At 32.1% G+C, this 17,354-nt stretch overlaps 3 protein-coding genes across 4 annotated transcripts; 1 reads left to right on the forward strand and 2 right to left on the reverse strand.

Annotated features, from left to right (window-relative positions):
- Window positions 1-350: 350 nt before the first annotated feature.
- LOC143144328 (uncharacterized) lies at window positions 351-9,421 on the reverse strand. The gene is made up of 6 exons (XM_076306629.1): window positions 9,406-9,421; window positions 2,919-3,407; window positions 2,359-2,617; window positions 1,620-1,852; window positions 1,199-1,534; window positions 351-1,107 (listed from the first exon to the last, which is right to left on the reverse strand). The coding sequence occupies exons 2-6, from the start codon at window positions 3,172-3,174 to the stop codon at window positions 956-958; spliced, it is 1,236 nt and encodes a 411-aa protein (XP_076162744.1). The 5' UTR covers window positions 3,175-3,407; window positions 9,406-9,421; the 3' UTR covers window positions 351-955.
- Iswi (nucleosome-remodeling ATPase imitation SWI) lies at window positions 3,925-9,824 on the forward strand. Its single transcript, XM_076306628.1, has one exon. It carries the CDS (start codon window positions 4,069-4,071, stop codon window positions 7,099-7,101), a length of 3,033 nt encoding a protein of 1,010 aa, XP_076162743.1. The 5' UTR covers window positions 3,925-4,068; the 3' UTR covers window positions 7,102-9,824.
- Window positions 9,825-12,242: 2,418 nt separating this feature from the next.
- On the reverse strand, window positions 12,243-15,005 carry LOC143144329 (CUE domain-containing protein 2-A). 2 transcript variants are annotated; one of them, XM_076306630.1, is made up of 5 exons: window positions 14,901-15,005; window positions 13,998-14,087; window positions 13,553-13,889; window positions 13,227-13,400; window positions 12,243-13,001 (listed from the first exon to the last, which is right to left on the reverse strand). In XM_076306630.1, exons 2-5 carry the CDS (start codon window positions 14,084-14,086, stop codon window positions 12,741-12,743), a joined length of 861 nt encoding a protein of 286 aa, XP_076162745.1. In that variant the 5' UTR covers window position 14,087; window positions 14,901-15,005; the 3' UTR covers window positions 12,243-12,740. The 2 variants fall into 2 exon arrangements, with proteins under 2 accessions (XP_076162745.1, XP_076162746.1); XM_076306631.1 differs by lacking the exon at window positions 14,901-15,005 and adding an exon at window positions 14,519-14,728.
- Window positions 15,006-17,354: the final 2,349 nt, after the last annotated feature.

A 17,354-nucleotide genomic window follows, 5' to 3' on the forward strand; every position in this document is an offset into this window, starting at 1 on the left:
AATTTTTAATCTTTTAAAATTAAGTAAAATATTCCTGTGATATTGACTAAGTACTGATTGTTTTTTCTATGACGAAATGGATGAATGCATCTGACAAATTTTTCTATAAAATATTTGTACAATGACAAATTTATTAATAAGATTATAGATTCTAAATAAGCGATACAAGTAAATATTGTTATACGATTTTATTTAGTATTTAGTTTGATTATTTTTTTTATACGTATTAAAATTTTCTACTAGAAAATTTTTTCACTCAACAATTGTTAAAAACTTATTATACACCAAATTTGTACTTATTAAAATATAGGTATAATCAATGAGAAGTGTCAGTACTCTAAATATCTTCTTAAATTCAACATTTGTATTTATTTTGTTTACAAAGTCATGTATATAACTTCTTCTAAGTAAAGCAGTACAATATCTCTTATGACTGAAATGTATCTATCATGGTACAGTTAGGACATACAATTAACACTATGTATGAATTAAATAACTGCTCACAATAATGTTATGATAACAGTACCATTTGAGTATACTAATCTTGTATACGGTATTGTACCTTTTATACTTGACTATTCTGTATATTACTATGTTAATAAAAAATGCAAGTGTCAAACGAAAATGGAGAAACTTTAAAATAAGTGAAGTACGATTATATTAATATCATCTGCTATTGTAGTGTATTTCTGGTTTCCCTACACTATTTTCTGCCTACCAGTAAGTATAACAATTCGTTCCATAATCCATTAATCATAAATGGCGTAACAATGAACGTAGATTTTAAATATTGCAAACCAAATATTTACATATTTTTTAAAATTCCAATTTCTAAAGACTTACAAAAAATGATTGCAATTATTTCTTTTTCCAAACAAGTGGCATGCGTTCAATGCATAATTCGTAAAAAATTAATTACAAGTTAATAAATTTGCAAAAATTCATGTTACATTCGTCATGATCCCGATATTTGTTGCCTGTCTAAAGGAGGACAATTCATATGTCGAAGATTTCGCGGACCAACCATACCTTCTTGTACTCTTGCGCATTCGCTCATCCATATTGCTACACTGGCTACCTCTTCAGCCGAAAGGCGAGGTCCAATACCTAAACATTACAAGACAAACGTCAACATATTGTAAAGGATCTTGACTAATTTTATGATTCATGTTGTACCGATTATTTTTCAATTTCTCACCAGGGACATTTGGATAGTACTTGATCGATCTTAGATCTAGGGTTTTCTTTTTTTTTCTCTCACTCGAACCTTTACGTTCCGCGCTACGAACTTTACTCGCATTTCCGTTAGGAGTGCTGCTGCCAGATGTACATTTCCCAGATATATTTTCACTTTTGTTCGACATTTTTCCATCACTTGACTGAGATCTTCTGCTAAGTTCAGCATCCGCGCCGGAAGTCTCGTTATTAGCTTCTACTTTCAATGTTCCATCGCTAGAAGAATCTTGTTCCGTTTTATCGTCAACCGCTTTCTTTCGACTGGTATAACTCTCACCCAATTGTAACGATATGTCGGCTGAAAGAAAACAAAATATATTTTCTGTAAACAACGTAAAGAGAAAAATCGTCGTCGGGATAAAATATTTTCGAAATCAATTTACATCTCGAAGAATCGACGTCTTCCTTCGACACCATGTCCAAATCCAAATTTACGTCCGCTTCGGTGTCTTGACTCGCAATAGAGCAAACGCGCTCCACGGAAAACTTGTCTTCGCTAGGTTCTTGACTCGGCAATGATCTAGAATTATTGGATTCATTGCATACAAAGAATTCTGTCGGATCTTCATCGAAGGAATCTCTTTCACTGCCGTCACATCGAAGTCCTGCCAAATACCTGAGCATTTGATAAAATTATTGAAAGGAAAATATTAATTTACAATTTTAGCTATGAACTTCATTTTTGTTTCTACGTATTCCATTTGTCGAGAGGATAAAAAATGCCAAAGGGACCATACGTTTTAAACAAACCGTTTTCTTGCAAAAAAGGATTAAAGTTTTGCCCAATTAAATTGCGTCAAGTAACTCCTGAGAACGAATTGTTTCCCCCACCTTACTACGCGTGAAAACTTAGCTCCACCCCTCCCCCCTCTCCAAACGCTATGCGTCTCGGATAACACGAACGAAAACAACATTGAGAAAGTACTGGACATACAAGAGATTTGTTATTAAATAACAACTGATGTTAAATAATTGAAAACGAAAGCCCCTACAAAAAATGTTCATTTTACATTTTTAACGATTTTTTCATGTACATATGTATATAGAATCGTCTTTCTTCGAATAATCATCTGTTATTCTTGTTCGTATTATATATTTGGCTAAAAGCTTGGCTCGACTTACCCATATATCTCCATGAATAACGTGACAGGAACCATGGCTGATCCACCTTCGGGTTCATGAGTGAATAAATCGCAAATCATGATCATCGTCTCAAAGAGACTCGATCCTAGAAGGCCCACTGCTATGGCGAGGAACTTTTTCACCTGACACCTTCGTCGAAATTTCCCGATCATCATAATCAAGTTCAAGTCTCGCCGGTCCAGGCATAAGCAGTCCCATCGACGTAAAATCAATTCCACGGGCAACGATTTGTTGTAATCTACCCGAAAAATATTTAAAATTGTGTAGAATATGAAGAATTTGAGTTGTTTTGTTTTTTTGTTAACAGAAATGTGTGAATAATTTCAAAGAACGGGACAATTTCGACGATATAATTACTTAGGACAAACTTTCGTTAATATAATCGAAATAATTGACAAAACTTGGAATCAGTCGATTAAATGTTTGAAAAGTTCTTATGATACTTTATACAAAGTGCTGTTGTAAAAAGAAATTTAGGTCAAAAGAATTAAACTAATTAAATAATGGTTTGCGTGCAATTTATACGGATTTGTGAGTACCTCCGAACTGTCGGAGCAAAATCCTAATAAAACCGAACGTTAATCCGGAAGCGGTACTCGGTGGTGGATATTCGAGTCTCAGTTTCGTCGGTGGTTCCTCGCCGTCGGCTAATGCTCGAAAGTACGAACTGGACCATTTAAGTAAATCGTATGGTTGTGTTCGAATAGCTGCCTTACAGAATTGCTTTAAAATTATTGGTAAACTTGGCGGGACGATGATTCCTTGACTCGCGACCGATTGCTCGACAACAGACATTTTGCACCGAACAATTCGTCAAGCAATTTTTATCGTCAAAGTAAAAGTTTTCGTTCGATCGTAAGGAATCAAAATTAGCGAGAACAATATACTACGTTGCACAAGGCGAAACTGAGCTCAACTTGAATATCGTAGTACACAGTGTCCACTGTGTATGTTGTCATTTCATAGGGTACCGTCGTCTAGGAAACAATATCGATGGACGTATTCCGTGCAGAAACAAAGATCAATTTCTGGTAAGAATAATAACATTATTGTTGTTGCGCGATTGTGTTATTTAAACTCTTGGTTATTATTTAGATGCAATTGAATAGTATAACAGCTACATGCTTCTTTATACGTTTTTATTACTTTCTCCTGCATCATTTGATTAGTTACATATATTATTTTTAAATGTGTAAATGTATGTAAATGCATTTAAATTAAAATAAGGGAACGCTTTCAAGGTAAATGAATACTAATGTGATATATACGACAAATATATAAAAAAAATTGTTCTATATAAACGTTCTAGTATAAGGTTATTTAATTATTACAACAAGCATATAAAACTTACTTCGAATGCTCTTACGGTATATCCTTTATTTAATAGTAAAAATGATTTACATTATCGACAGAACTGTATTTGCGAATGCTTCATTAAAATATGTTTAAATGTTTCTGCGATTACCGCGACATGGTCAAGAAATGATTATAGATGGCACTAGTAATCTACTTTTGGAGGGATAACACGATCCAATATGGCGGCGATTGGTGTTGTGCGTTCGTGAATGTCAGGGTAAAGACCGGTGTTTAATATACAAATAATTGTGGTTAAATCAAATACGTGTTTGCGTAGACGTCAAATCGTCTATAATTTCATTCTTACAAAGGATAGCTCTGAAATTAAGTAAAATGTCTAAGGCAGATGAAAATGCAGACACAGGGGACACGGGAGATAATTCGAATGGATCTTCAGCCGAGACCACGTCGTCCCGTGGTGGTGATTTCGAAACAAAACTTGAAACCGATCGAAGTAAACGATTCGATTATTTACTGAAGCAGACTGAAATATTCTCCCACTTTATGACGAATAATCAGAAGGACAAAGCTGGAAGTCCTTTGAAAGTCAAAGCTGGCAGGCCTAGAAAGCAACAGCCAGAAATTCAAGTGAAAGCAGATACAGTTGATCTCAGGCACCGTAAAACAGAACAAGAAGAAGATGAGGAATTATTGGCAGAGAGTAATGCCAATGTAGCAACTACTACACGTTTTGAATCATCACCGCACTACATCAAATCTGGTGAGTTACGAGATTATCAAATACGTGGCTTAAATTGGATGATATCCCTATACGAACATGGTATCAATGGCATCTTGGCAGACGAGATGGGTCTTGGTAAAACCCTACAAACAATTTCTTTGCTTGGTTACATGAAACACTTCAGAAACATTCCTGGTCCACATATAGTTATAGTTCCAAAGTCTACTTTGGCTAATTGGATGAATGAATTTAAGAAATGGTGTCCTACTCTGAGAGCTGTTTGCCTCATAGGAGATGCAGAAACTAGAAACACCTTCATTAGAGATGTTATGATGCCAGGAGAATGGGATGTTTGTGTAACATCGTACGAGATGGTCATAAAAGAAAAGTCAGTATTCAAGAAATTCAACTGGCGTTATATGGTAATTGATGAGGCTCACAGAATAAAAAATGAGAAATCAAAGTTGTCAGAGATATTGCGAGAATTTAAAACAGCTAATCGTCTACTATTAACTGGAACACCTCTGCAGAATAACCTCCATGAATTGTGGTCTTTGCTCAATTTTCTATTGCCAGATGTATTTAATAGTTCAGACGATTTTGACTCTTGGTTTAATACTAATAGTTTCTTAGGTGATAATTCGTTAGTTGAGAGACTACATGCAGTTCTTCGACCATTCCTTTTGAGACGTTTGAAATCTGAAGTCGAAAAAGGGCTTAAACCAAAAAAGGAAATCAAAGTATACATTGGTCTTAGTAAAATGCAAAGAGAATGGTACACAAAAGTACTAATGAAAGACATAGACATAGTTAATGGTGCTGGAAAAATTGAGAAAATGAGGCTGCAAAATATTTTGATGCAATTGCGTAAGTGTTGTAATCATCCGTATTTGTTTGATGGCGCAGAACCTGGACCTCCTTATACAACTGATGACCACCTGGTTTACAATTGTGGAAAAATGGTCATCTTGGATAAATTGTTGCCCAAATTACAACAACAAGAATCACGAGTTCTTGTATTTAGTCAAATGACAAGAATGTTAGATATTTTAGAAGATTACTGTCACTGGAGATGTTTTCAATACTGTCGTTTAGATGGTAATACAGCACACGAGGATAGACAGCGTCAGATAAATGAATATAATGCACCTGGTAGTGAAAAATTCATTTTTATGCTGTCAACTCGTGCTGGAGGTTTAGGTATAAATTTAGCAACAGCTGATGTAGTTATTATTTATGACTCAGACTGGAATCCACAGATGGATCTGCAAGCAATGGATCGAGCTCATCGCATAGGTCAACAAAAACAAGTTCGTGTGTTCAGGTTTATTACAGAAAATACTGTAGAAGAAAAGATCGTGGAGCGTGCGGAAGTTAAATTACGTTTAGATAAATTAGTTATTCAACAAGGACGATTGGTTGATGCAAAGCAAACAGCACTGAACAAAGATGAAATGTTGAACATGATCAGGCATGGTGCAAATGAAGTATTTGCATCGAAAGATAGTGCTATTACAGATGAGGATATAGATACTATCCTACAAAAAGGTGAAGCAAAAACTGAAGAGATGAAACAGAAACTTGAAAGTTTAGGAGAATCATCTCTACGTAATTTTACGGTAGACGCACCCACGGATTCGGTGTACCAGTTCGAAGGCGAGGATTACCGTGAAAAACAAAAGATTCTTGGTCTCGGTAATTGGATCGAACCACCGAAACGAGAACGAAAAGCCAATTACGCGGTCGATGCTTACTTCAGGGAAGCTCTTAGAGTATCAGAACCAAAAGCTCCAAAAGCACCCAGACCTCCAAAACAGCCAATAGTCCAAGACTTTCAGTTTTTCCCACCACGATTATTTGAATTACTTGATCAAGAAATTTATTATTTCCGTCAAACCGTAGGATACAAGGTTCCAAAGAATCCCGAACTTGGATCCGACGCAGCAAGAATTCAAAAAGAAGAGCAGCGTAAAATAGATGAGGCTCAACCTTTGTCCGACGAGGAAATCGTGGAAAAGGAAAAACTGCTCACTCAGGGTTTTACAAATTGGACCAAAAGGGATTTCAATCAATTTATAAAAGCGAACGAAAAGTACGGTCGTGACGATATCGAGAATATCGCCAAAGAAGTAGAAGGAAAGACGCCAGAAGAGGTGATGGAGTACTCGGCCGTTTTCTGGGAACGTTGCCATGAGTTGCAGGACATTGACAGAGTAATGGCTCAAATTGAACGCGGAGAGGCGAAAATACAAAGACGAGCCGGGATCAAGAAAGCCCTGGATGCTAAAATGGCAAGGTACCGTGCTCCATTCCATCAGTTGAGGATAGCTTATGGAACGAACAAAGGGAAGAATTACACCGAGGAGGAGGATCGGTTTCTTGTTTGTATGCTACACAAATTGGGTTTTGACAAGGAGAACGTTTACGAGGAACTTCGTGCTACGGTTAGATCAGCACCGCAATTCCGTTTCGATTGGTTTGTCAAGTCGCGTACGGCTTTAGAATTACAACGACGATGCAATACCTTGATTACATTGATAGAGCGTGAGAATCAAGAACTTGAGGAGCGAGAGAGGCAAGAGAGGCGAAAGAAGGGGGGCAGCATGGGCGCGAAACCAGCATCGAAGCGAAAACAAGAGAATCTACCGGCACCACAAGATAAACCGCGAAAAAAGAAGAAATAAGGATTAAATTGTGAAACCTTTTTTATTGCCCATTTAAAGAGCAAGAACTTGACTACAATAATTCTCTTTATGTGTCCATCATTCATTCTCCTACGAAACGTTAACGATATCATTTTTCGAAATCAAGTGAACCAGTATTCATCGCAGCTTTGCTCTTGTCTCATTCCCTGCGATCTACGTTTCTCAGTATAATTACGTTCCTCTCACATTTATTTTTTAACGACCGTTAATAGATTTTATCAAAGATTTTATGAACAAAGAATTAGTAATGGATAGAGGAACTTATTTATTAATGATAACGAACATAACCAAATTACAGTGATTTTATAAGGTATTTGAATGTAACATCGAATGATAGCTTTTTATATTTACATATAAGTACAAGGTGATCCATTTCAGTCTGTAAATCTGTGCTGTCCAGCATAGGAGCCTTTCATGTGCTTGTTTCCCCCCTCCAACTGTTCCTTCGCCAAGCAGTACATATACCTATATTATCAGAGAAACCGCGCAACGCTAGACGCAGCCATGGCAAGTAGGATTGGCAAAATTTGTATCTAGATAAAAGTTTCGAATAACCATTGAAAGATAAACAATTTTTTATTTGCTACTTGTTGAATGTAAACTTGAATTTGAATTATGGAATGAAATATTTTATAACAAACAAATAAAAACTTTACAACACAATCGAAAAAATGTCGCGAATCAATCGCTATACGTTGATTGTATTCGTCATCTTTTATTAGAATAAAATTTTTGCCGTCCCTGATGACAAGTTAGTTCTGTTAGTGTTGAGTTTAGGCGGGAATGGTAGAACCCCAAAGGTCTCATGAAACCTGAGTTGGACAGCGCTGTAAATAAGTATTTTTGAGAGACTGTGAGTTTGAAAATCAAATATATGAGGTCTGAGGGACATTTCACAGTCGCTTTTTTTTTTTTTTTTTTTTTTTTTTTTTTTTTAATAGCAACATTTAGCATATTTTTTGTTATCTGATCAAAAAGCATAACTAGAGTTCAATCAAGTTTTGTTATTTTATTTTCAAATGTTGAATTCTGGTTACGTATTTTGACTTTGAAATATCTTAGACACCTTTAAAAAAAAGCTTCTCTTTGATATTTTAATGTCGAATTCTTCAACAAGACGTACTCTTTGAAATACATCCATCTATAGATGAAAGAGGATCACCCGGTACAAGTATATGCCCAAGTAATCATTCTTGGCATTAATAAAATTAAATGAAAGCAAAACGATTGATATACTTAATTATTAATTATTACGAAAACGTTACGCTCGCCTGTCACATGTATGTACTGCACACGCAACACGAACGTACCTTGATTTAATTTTACACGAGAATACTTGTAATGCAATATTATGTGAACGATTTTATTTATTTGCTATGATTTTAAAGGCATTGTAATTCGTTTTACGAATAAAACACCATATGCCGCATCATATAAAGCATCTATGTATATTGGTGTTTCACTGAGATGGTGTAAGATTAACTGGTCACTGAAAGCCATTGGGAGAAATCTATCCTCTCACGCATCGTATAGCTATTAATATGGTATAAAAGTAGGAATTGTATCTGATGTGATATATAATTGAGAAAATGGCTTTGAGTGGCTAATTGATATTATACCAAGTATATTGATTACTATCCTCATACGGAACAAAAGTAGGGGGAAACGCGCGAAAACAAACTTTTACGACGAAGAGGAGGAATCCACATCTTTTCGTATAGCTACATTTATTGAATTTCAGAATCCTTAGCAATGAGCAAGGAAAAAATATAAATCGAAATACTTGTTCCTAAATCGAGTCTTAGCGCACAATTATTAGTAATAATTATACATACATATTAAATATATAAATAGCAAATGTATTGCTCGGTAGTTTAAAAACAAAGTGATGGTCGAAATTAAATTGATCGTCAACAATTTTTGATGGACAATAGATATTCGTAATTTTTATAGAACGCATAAAACATGCACAAACAATAAATACTCGATACAATATAGGTTATACATTTTTAGGTTTCCACCCTCCCCCCCCCCTTGTACAGAGTCTTAAAAGAAGGTAATTGCATACACATCGACGTATATCCTAAAATGCTTAAAACATAACCCTAAGCTAATATCCTTTCTACCAGTATTCTACTCTCGATTCTCATTAATAGAGTACTTAGGTACTATTCACATAGAAATAAAGATTCGTACAAAAAAAAGTAGACAGTGAATTGTTAACTGACAATTGAAATGTAGCTTTGTATTAATTGAAAAGTTACCGTGGCAAATTTTACTTACAACAATGCAATTAAAGAGAAAAGTATTCGTTTATTATGTTCATACAATTACTATTTTAATTATTAATCATGGTATTCCATCTATTATTTTTTAGCCCAATGATTCACCATGATTTCGACGAAAAAATTATTTTTTGTTAAGTATCGCTATACACAATTGTAATTTTGATTGATAGAATGATTGTATTATTTTATATATATGCAATGAGAACGATAGATTATATTGTAGAAAATTAAATAACTATTACGCATGTACAGGTAAAAAAGGTATTCACTTATATATGGTCATCTCGTAAGTTCATATTAGATTCATTTTTATGAAAAATTGTGAAAGTGTTTTGCGCAACACGGAAATATGAGCATTGCAACATTTATTTGCTTTTTGATATACTTGAGCAAGTAAACAAAAATTATTTTTCAAAATAAATAAATTAAGAAAATTGCGCGTCTGATGATCCTTACATTATATTAATGTCATGGAAAATAGAATCTTTGAAAGAATCTGGAAAGTAAAATAGAACTATTTATGCAATCTTTTTGAATCACTTTGTAAGGCCCCGGAGTTCATTAATATCATCACGGGATATAATATTCTAATTATATACTTTGTATTTGGTGTTGTCATACTTCAATGTTACTTAGAGTAATGTTGCCTTTTAATAATAATGAAATTTTATTTAAAGGAATATCAATTTGTTTTAAAATCAGTTGATAAAAAAGCAATTTGCCTCAAAAAAGTAGTATAATATATAAAAAGTATTTTCTGTTCAATTAATATATTTTCCATTGTATGTACAATTCTTTAATATCACACAATGGAAAATATATAATATTCTTTGAATATATGATACTTTCGATTCCAATAAATCATTTTTAAGAATAAATTTCTCATTCTTGCGCCAATGAAATATTTCCAAATGAATTAAATATTTATACATCACATTGTAAGTAATAACGCAATTTAGCCACAGAACTATCATTTTAAATAATAGTAATTAGACTTTGATTAGCATATTAAAAAAGTTTTATATAAATATATCTTAATAAATCTTATGTAATCTTAATTCCGCACTTTTAAGAAATTACACATAATGACCATGCATGCAGTCAATATTGCTGATCAAAATTCATATATGTTACATTAATGGATGTACAGAAAATTCGCAGGAAACTAAAGTACTCCACTTCATAATGATGCTTACTCTACTATTTTTTTTTTTCATATTTTTATTTATTTTTAATATCTCTTTAATAGTCTGCTATCTTATTCTATTACACATACTTTCGAAAATCTTACAGCAACGTTGTTTTATCTGGAATTAATTGCAGTAGAATACATTTAGTTTACAGCGAATACAATATTTTCATGTAATAATTACAATTATTAGAAATAAAATGACTCATTTATAGTTTATATAATCATCTATGGCAAGGATCGGCCTAACTGCAAATCATTTAAATGTACTTATACATTCTTTTGTTAATTAAACATATTCAATTGCTAAAATGAAAGATCATAAACAAACATATTAATAGTACATTGCATACTTAATAAAATGATATCAAAAGAAGTAAATGAAATTCAATGAGACCAGTGACTAAGTAATATAACAATGGGCCCAAATAAAATATGAAAATATAAAATTTATATTTCCAGTTAATTCATTACACTTCTTGCATCAACAGTAGTTAGCATTTGCAATTATCATGACAATTTGGTGTTTCTATTGATTCATTGTCAAAACACGCACTCCAGCATAATTGTTGAGTATACATTACTCAACATGTTAATATCCTATTTTAATGATTACATCTGCCTACACTTTACAGTTTGCAATAATAGCAATAACAATAGTAATACTGGTAAATTATATGGCGCGGTAAGCAAATTTTATCCCGCTTAGATATCTAGTACATGTATGTGTATATATATATACATATATGTATATATATACTATATATTTTTTTCCTACCTAATATGTCTACTGAAATTTATTATCCAAAACCTACAACTTGATAATAATTTGTAATACTAAACGATTTAGTATGCGCACAGTTCACTTCAATTACAGAAACAATGTTTCTTTTTACAATTAACATTGTATTAAACATTTGGTGAACTCTGATTATATTATAGATAATAATTATTACCGTGCATGCTTAGAATGGTATTTATTTTGAATTTCTTGACGTTTTCAAGTAAATGTGCACATAAAAATTCCTAAAGTTTCAGTTACATTCCATTTTATTTTAGTGCATTTGCAAGATATTGATACTCTTGCAAGAATATATCACTTATTAATTTACCGTCCTTAAATGCAACATTATTAGATACATGGTAAGAGAAAGAGGGAGAGGGATTTTCACTCAATTACATTAATGTTTGAAAGTAATCAACTGAGTTTTTCTAGTTTAACATTATAAAATATACAGTTCTAAACTACTTGAACAGATATTATTAGTACGTGTTCATAGACTTAAAAATAATAGTAATGCAACAATCGTACAGTACTAATAAAAAAACATAATGAAACACACAGTATGCTTAATAAATAAAAGAAAATGCATATTATTTTGACACCGAAGGAGTGTATACACGTGTAAAAATGCGAAATAAATTTATCGATATCGAATCGCAGAAATAATTTTTAAGTTAAAAGTCGAGTTTACATTAGTCACGTTTTACATTATAAACAAATTTCATATAAAAACATCATAATACAAACGTTAAATTACTATAAAAATAATAAATAATTTTCTTTTATATATATTTATAAATCAAACATTTAAAAAATATTTGATATTTTATCATACATTACATTATAAAATAAACCGCCTTCGATAATTATTCATGTGATCATTTACAATTTTATCAGCAACAAATTATCCAAACAATGAATGCATTTATTTTGTGACCATTGTACGCTCGATATAAAATAAAAAAATTCGATCGTAAATTAAATAGTATACGTTAACAGGTACTTATACTGCGATGTAATAGTAATATTTGCAACTGTACTGTTCTCAAGACAAATTTTCACGATTCCGTATTGTAAACGGTACGCTGCGCGTTTGTGATTTCAAATGCTACAAATCTCTTGCATCAAATCACATAAATATAATATCACGCATAAAAAAAGATATCTCTAAAATTGATAATAGTGACTGGATGAGACGAATTTACTTGAAAAGGAACAAAAAATAATGCTGCATACGTAAAAATTCAACACCCTGTCCGTATTCCTCTATAAACAAGAAGAAAATCTAAGTGTAAGCTTTATCTTGAATCAGATGCCTCCAAGGGGGTGGATCGGGGGGTGGAGGCAAAGGGACTGGTTACGGCCGGCAATGACCTCGTTTCCTGCCACCTTCGTTGCCGTCCTCCTCTTCGCCACCTCTTCTCACTTCAGTATAGCGTTCACCTTTTACGCTCACGATCTTATTATCGAGATAACGCACTAACTTTTTGGGTTCTGTTTTCGGAGCGACTGGACGATGTTCACGCGAATCATCATCTCTATCGACATAACTATACCGTGCAATGATACGTGATTTCAGTTCCTCATCGTTCACTCTGGCCTTGTTACGAGCGTTCGGCTGCCACAAGATAATTACGCTATTTTATGTCGTTTAACTCATGATTGATAATTAACCGTTTCACTACTACAAGAATCTATGCACATGCATGTGTACATTAATCTTTTATAGTGCAGCGTTCGTATATGTTTTGTTTTATAAGAGGCAAAGGAGAAACTTAGTTTTAAATTATGCAAAACATTTTTGTTAGAACAATATAGCAAAAGGTAGTCATAAAATACTCACTGCTAAAAATGTAAGATTACTGACAATGCTCTGTCCTGCTTCTTGTCGATGAAGCACAAGCTGAGCTGCATTTCCTATATCTCCACCAGCAACCGCTAAACAGTGTCTAGCCTCTGCCAGACTTGCTGCCGGAAACATTTCTTGCAAAAGTGCTACTTGATGCCAAGATGATTCCTGATGAAACAAATAAATTAGTATTTTAAAATATTATTATAAAGAATATACATAATACTGTATATTACTAAAAAGATAAAAAATTAGCAAATTAAACTTTTCATAGAATTAGAAACAAGCAATAAATTGTAAAACAGATGAAGGCAACTTACTTCTGAGAAATATTCTCCACTAGAATCACTTCCAGCATCACTTGTTTCAGAGAGATGATGAACTCTCATTCTCTGTGTACCAGGAGGTAATAGTGCTGATAAACTAATATGACTTAAGGGATCATGAGGTTGACAATTTTCACTTCCTTTACTTTCTTGTCGTAATTTACTTTCAACATCCAACAACCATTTGGATACTGCTTCCTTTTCGATTGTAGAAAACTCAGGAAGACAAGCAGAAACCATTTCACACAATCCGTCAACATCCAAGTCTTCTTCGAGTGCACTTTCTTCTACCATACTCACCACATAACTGAGAACAATATCATCTATTAAACTGAAAAAAAAATATCATATCATAGAGAGGAAAGATGAAATTAAAAAGCAATCAAGATGAATACTCTTTTTTAATCACATACAATGAAGGTTATTTAAATGTTTTTACCTCAATTGGGCAGTAGGCACTTCCTTGCTCACAAAACTAAATAAGGACTTCTTCACTAACTCTTCTTTTTCATCCATTGTTCGATTCATCCTAGAATAATTATGCAAAGCAACTTAGTTAGAAACTTGGTTTTATCATGATATTTTTTAGACATTGAATTATCAACAAAATTTTTGATAGCATACTTTATTTTACTTTAATTATATTTTTCATTAAAAGAAGTAAATTTAACAATAATTACAATCAGTAGCAGATAACATTTTTATAGAACAAAATTCAGATTTTTTGAAGTGCAAGTATTATAAATTTAATTTTGAAAAAAATTAACGTTTTTTACGAAGTATGTAAAAAAATATATACTTTTCAATTACGTTTAATTCCGGCATAAAAAATAATCCGAACAGTCTGTTAAATAAATGTTCATCAACTATGAATCTTTTAATATGAGCGAGCCTGAACTATTCAATTTATGGTACAGTAAATTAATTGCATTGACTAACTAAAAGTTGTCGATGACTTACGTCGGCGTTGAAACTTTGTTTCAGAAATTTTAGTTTTGAAAGCTACTCGCGGTTCAGTGATTTGCTTTCTAGTTAGGTTAAGAGAAATAAGGCAAAACGGAGAATAGAGTCAGTAGTGAAATCGTTTTGAACAAAGAATTCGCACTGTGGTCTCATCCCTTATGAAAAAAAAAATTGTATTTTTTAGCATGCTAAAAGGAGAAAAATATATAAGGAGGGTGGCAAAGAGAAATGAAAAAAGGACGAGGAGAAATTGACAGGAAAAGTGGTAGTAGCGCCAGTCAACTCCAGTTCTCAACATTTCCGTTCGTCAACGAGAATGAAAGAATTCCGCGGAGTAACATTAATGTAATTCACCACAAAAGTGCAGACGAATACGAACCTGATTTTATTCACTTGCTTGAAGTCCCCGGACCGTAGTTGAAGCTGAAAACTGATAAAAATTTCGTATACAAACAACGTTCCTCGATTTGACAGTTCAGCAAGGGGAGGGGTGAAGATAATGTGGCGCCATCATAGTTCGCGACCTACTTCGAGATCAAATCAGCAATTTGTGCAATGAGAATTTTAGTAATGGAAGTACCTTTTATATAAAGATGAATGAACTCTTAGATGAAATAAAATATTGTTTGATATTCATAGCAAATTAAAAAATATATATTTCTTTATAATACCATTGTAACGCATACATTGCATCACAAAAAAACATGGAAGTTCAATTTATTCGGTCGGCTATATCGATAATGTAACCCCTAAAATTAGAGGGGCGCGAAAGTTGTTCTGAACTTAGATTTGCTATATTCTAAATTTCAGCCATAGAGCAACCTAACCTCAGTATATCTCAATCGAATTAAAGAACTATTTAATTTTATTTATTTATCGCTTAAAATATAAAATTAATTGTGTTCACATTTAAATTTATTAATTAATTGTTTCTATCAATAATGTCAAAAATTAAGTAATATGAAGAAACAAACTAATATTTGTCAATGTAAAATATTATTACAAAATGAGAGATAAATTAGATATCTCATATTAAACATTTGCAAATGTTGTAAATACACATGTAATTATACACGTTAAATGTATTTTAATTTTTAGTATTCGTATATACTTTACTACTAATAATGGGATTGGATAGTAAATGAATGTTAAATATTTGTGAGTGAGAAGCTGTGAAAAAATATATTTATAATTTAAGTATAAACTGGCAAAAAGGGTAAGAGAAATTAGAAGATTTCTAGACAAATATTCGGATTATTTTGAATTATGTGTAAAATAGAACATTTCTGAATTTTTGTATGTACGTGCATTTTCGATAAAATCTAAGGTGTTTAGACTCATTTTCATCGAGAAAATCCCGCCAATCTATTAATAATACTTTCACAATGATTTAAAGAAAAATATACAAAATTTGAGATTGCATTAGTGGTTGTCACACCGAACCTACGCGGCTTTGTTTTGAAATTTCGGTCACTTAAATACTTGCTTTGGTTGCTCTATCTCGCCATCTGAAATTCATGGCGGACACAATTTTTCATTTTAAAACCGAAGATTATTACATATACAAATGCAAAAAATTAATATATAAAGCAATTAGAATGGTAAGAATGAGTGAAACAATCTTTTGTGTGAATTTATTAATATAATGTTGAAGTTCTGTATTACCAACAGATATATAAATTCAACTTTTATGTAAAAATATGAATTATTTTAATATTTACTTTTTACTTTGCACTAACAAAATTAAAAGTTGAAAAAAACATTTATAGATACACATATTTCATATAGTAGGTATGTGAAAGAAATACTACTAATCATTTTGCTACACATTGTTATAGCAATTTATTTATAAGACATAATTTCACATGTTACAATGTACACATACTGTCCAATCATACACGTATGTTTTCAATAAACATAATTTCGCAGTTACCTTCGATTTAGTACGTATCATATACGTAGTTACTTTAATACATCTTGTACATGCACTTTTAAACAGAAAATTCTGTGCTGTTTTCTTTGTGAAAGAGATTTACAGAATATTCTGAAAAACTAAAATTGGAATTACAATACAATAGAAAGTATGATAATTATGAGTTCCAAATATATGTTTCAACGGATCGATTTTGGGATCTTACCTAACAATAATGAATCTTTATGGCTAACGTATAAATGCATTGATTTTTCATTGATTCACTAGCAAAATCAGACATCTACTTAGCTTGTATAATGCATATGTATATAGAAGGAATATAATGCCAAAACAAACAATGCTTTACACAGCACAAATTATAAAAACAAAAGTTTTTTTTACATAATTCACAAATACTAATGTTGTACTGGGTTTCATACTGCAAAAATTAACTGAAATTCAACAGGTACAACTAACTTTTCTTTTAAGAAAGGACAATTTGTTATAATGTTCGCAAACCCGCGATTGAGGTGATCTGTTAATTTTCAGCACAATCCAAATTAACGTTTTGAATTACAAGTTTTAAATTAACAATTTAAATTACAAGTTTTAAATTAACAAGTTAAATTTAAAGTTATATTTAAAATTGATTAATCAACGTTTAATTAATTTCTAATGGATCAATCAAGTATATCTTCGAATTATAATATTCGAGTAATAAAGGCATAGTTCAATTTGTTAAAAAAAAATTTATAATTAAAACCATAGAAGTCATGTACCATATACAAGCTTCTACGAACCACACAATAAACCTGATTATAGGTACTTTGTAAATATATACAATTAATAATTACATTATAATTTAATAATTTTCATTTGAATCGTACTAACATAATCATTTGTATGGAAATATCGATTTCG

This window comes from Ptiloglossa arizonensis, chromosome 3 (genome assembly GCF_051014685.1).
Source record: "Ptiloglossa arizonensis isolate GNS036 chromosome 3, iyPtiAriz1_principal, whole genome shotgun sequence".
Taxonomy (NCBI): Eukaryota; Metazoa; Arthropoda; class Insecta; order Hymenoptera; family Colletidae; genus Ptiloglossa; species Ptiloglossa arizonensis.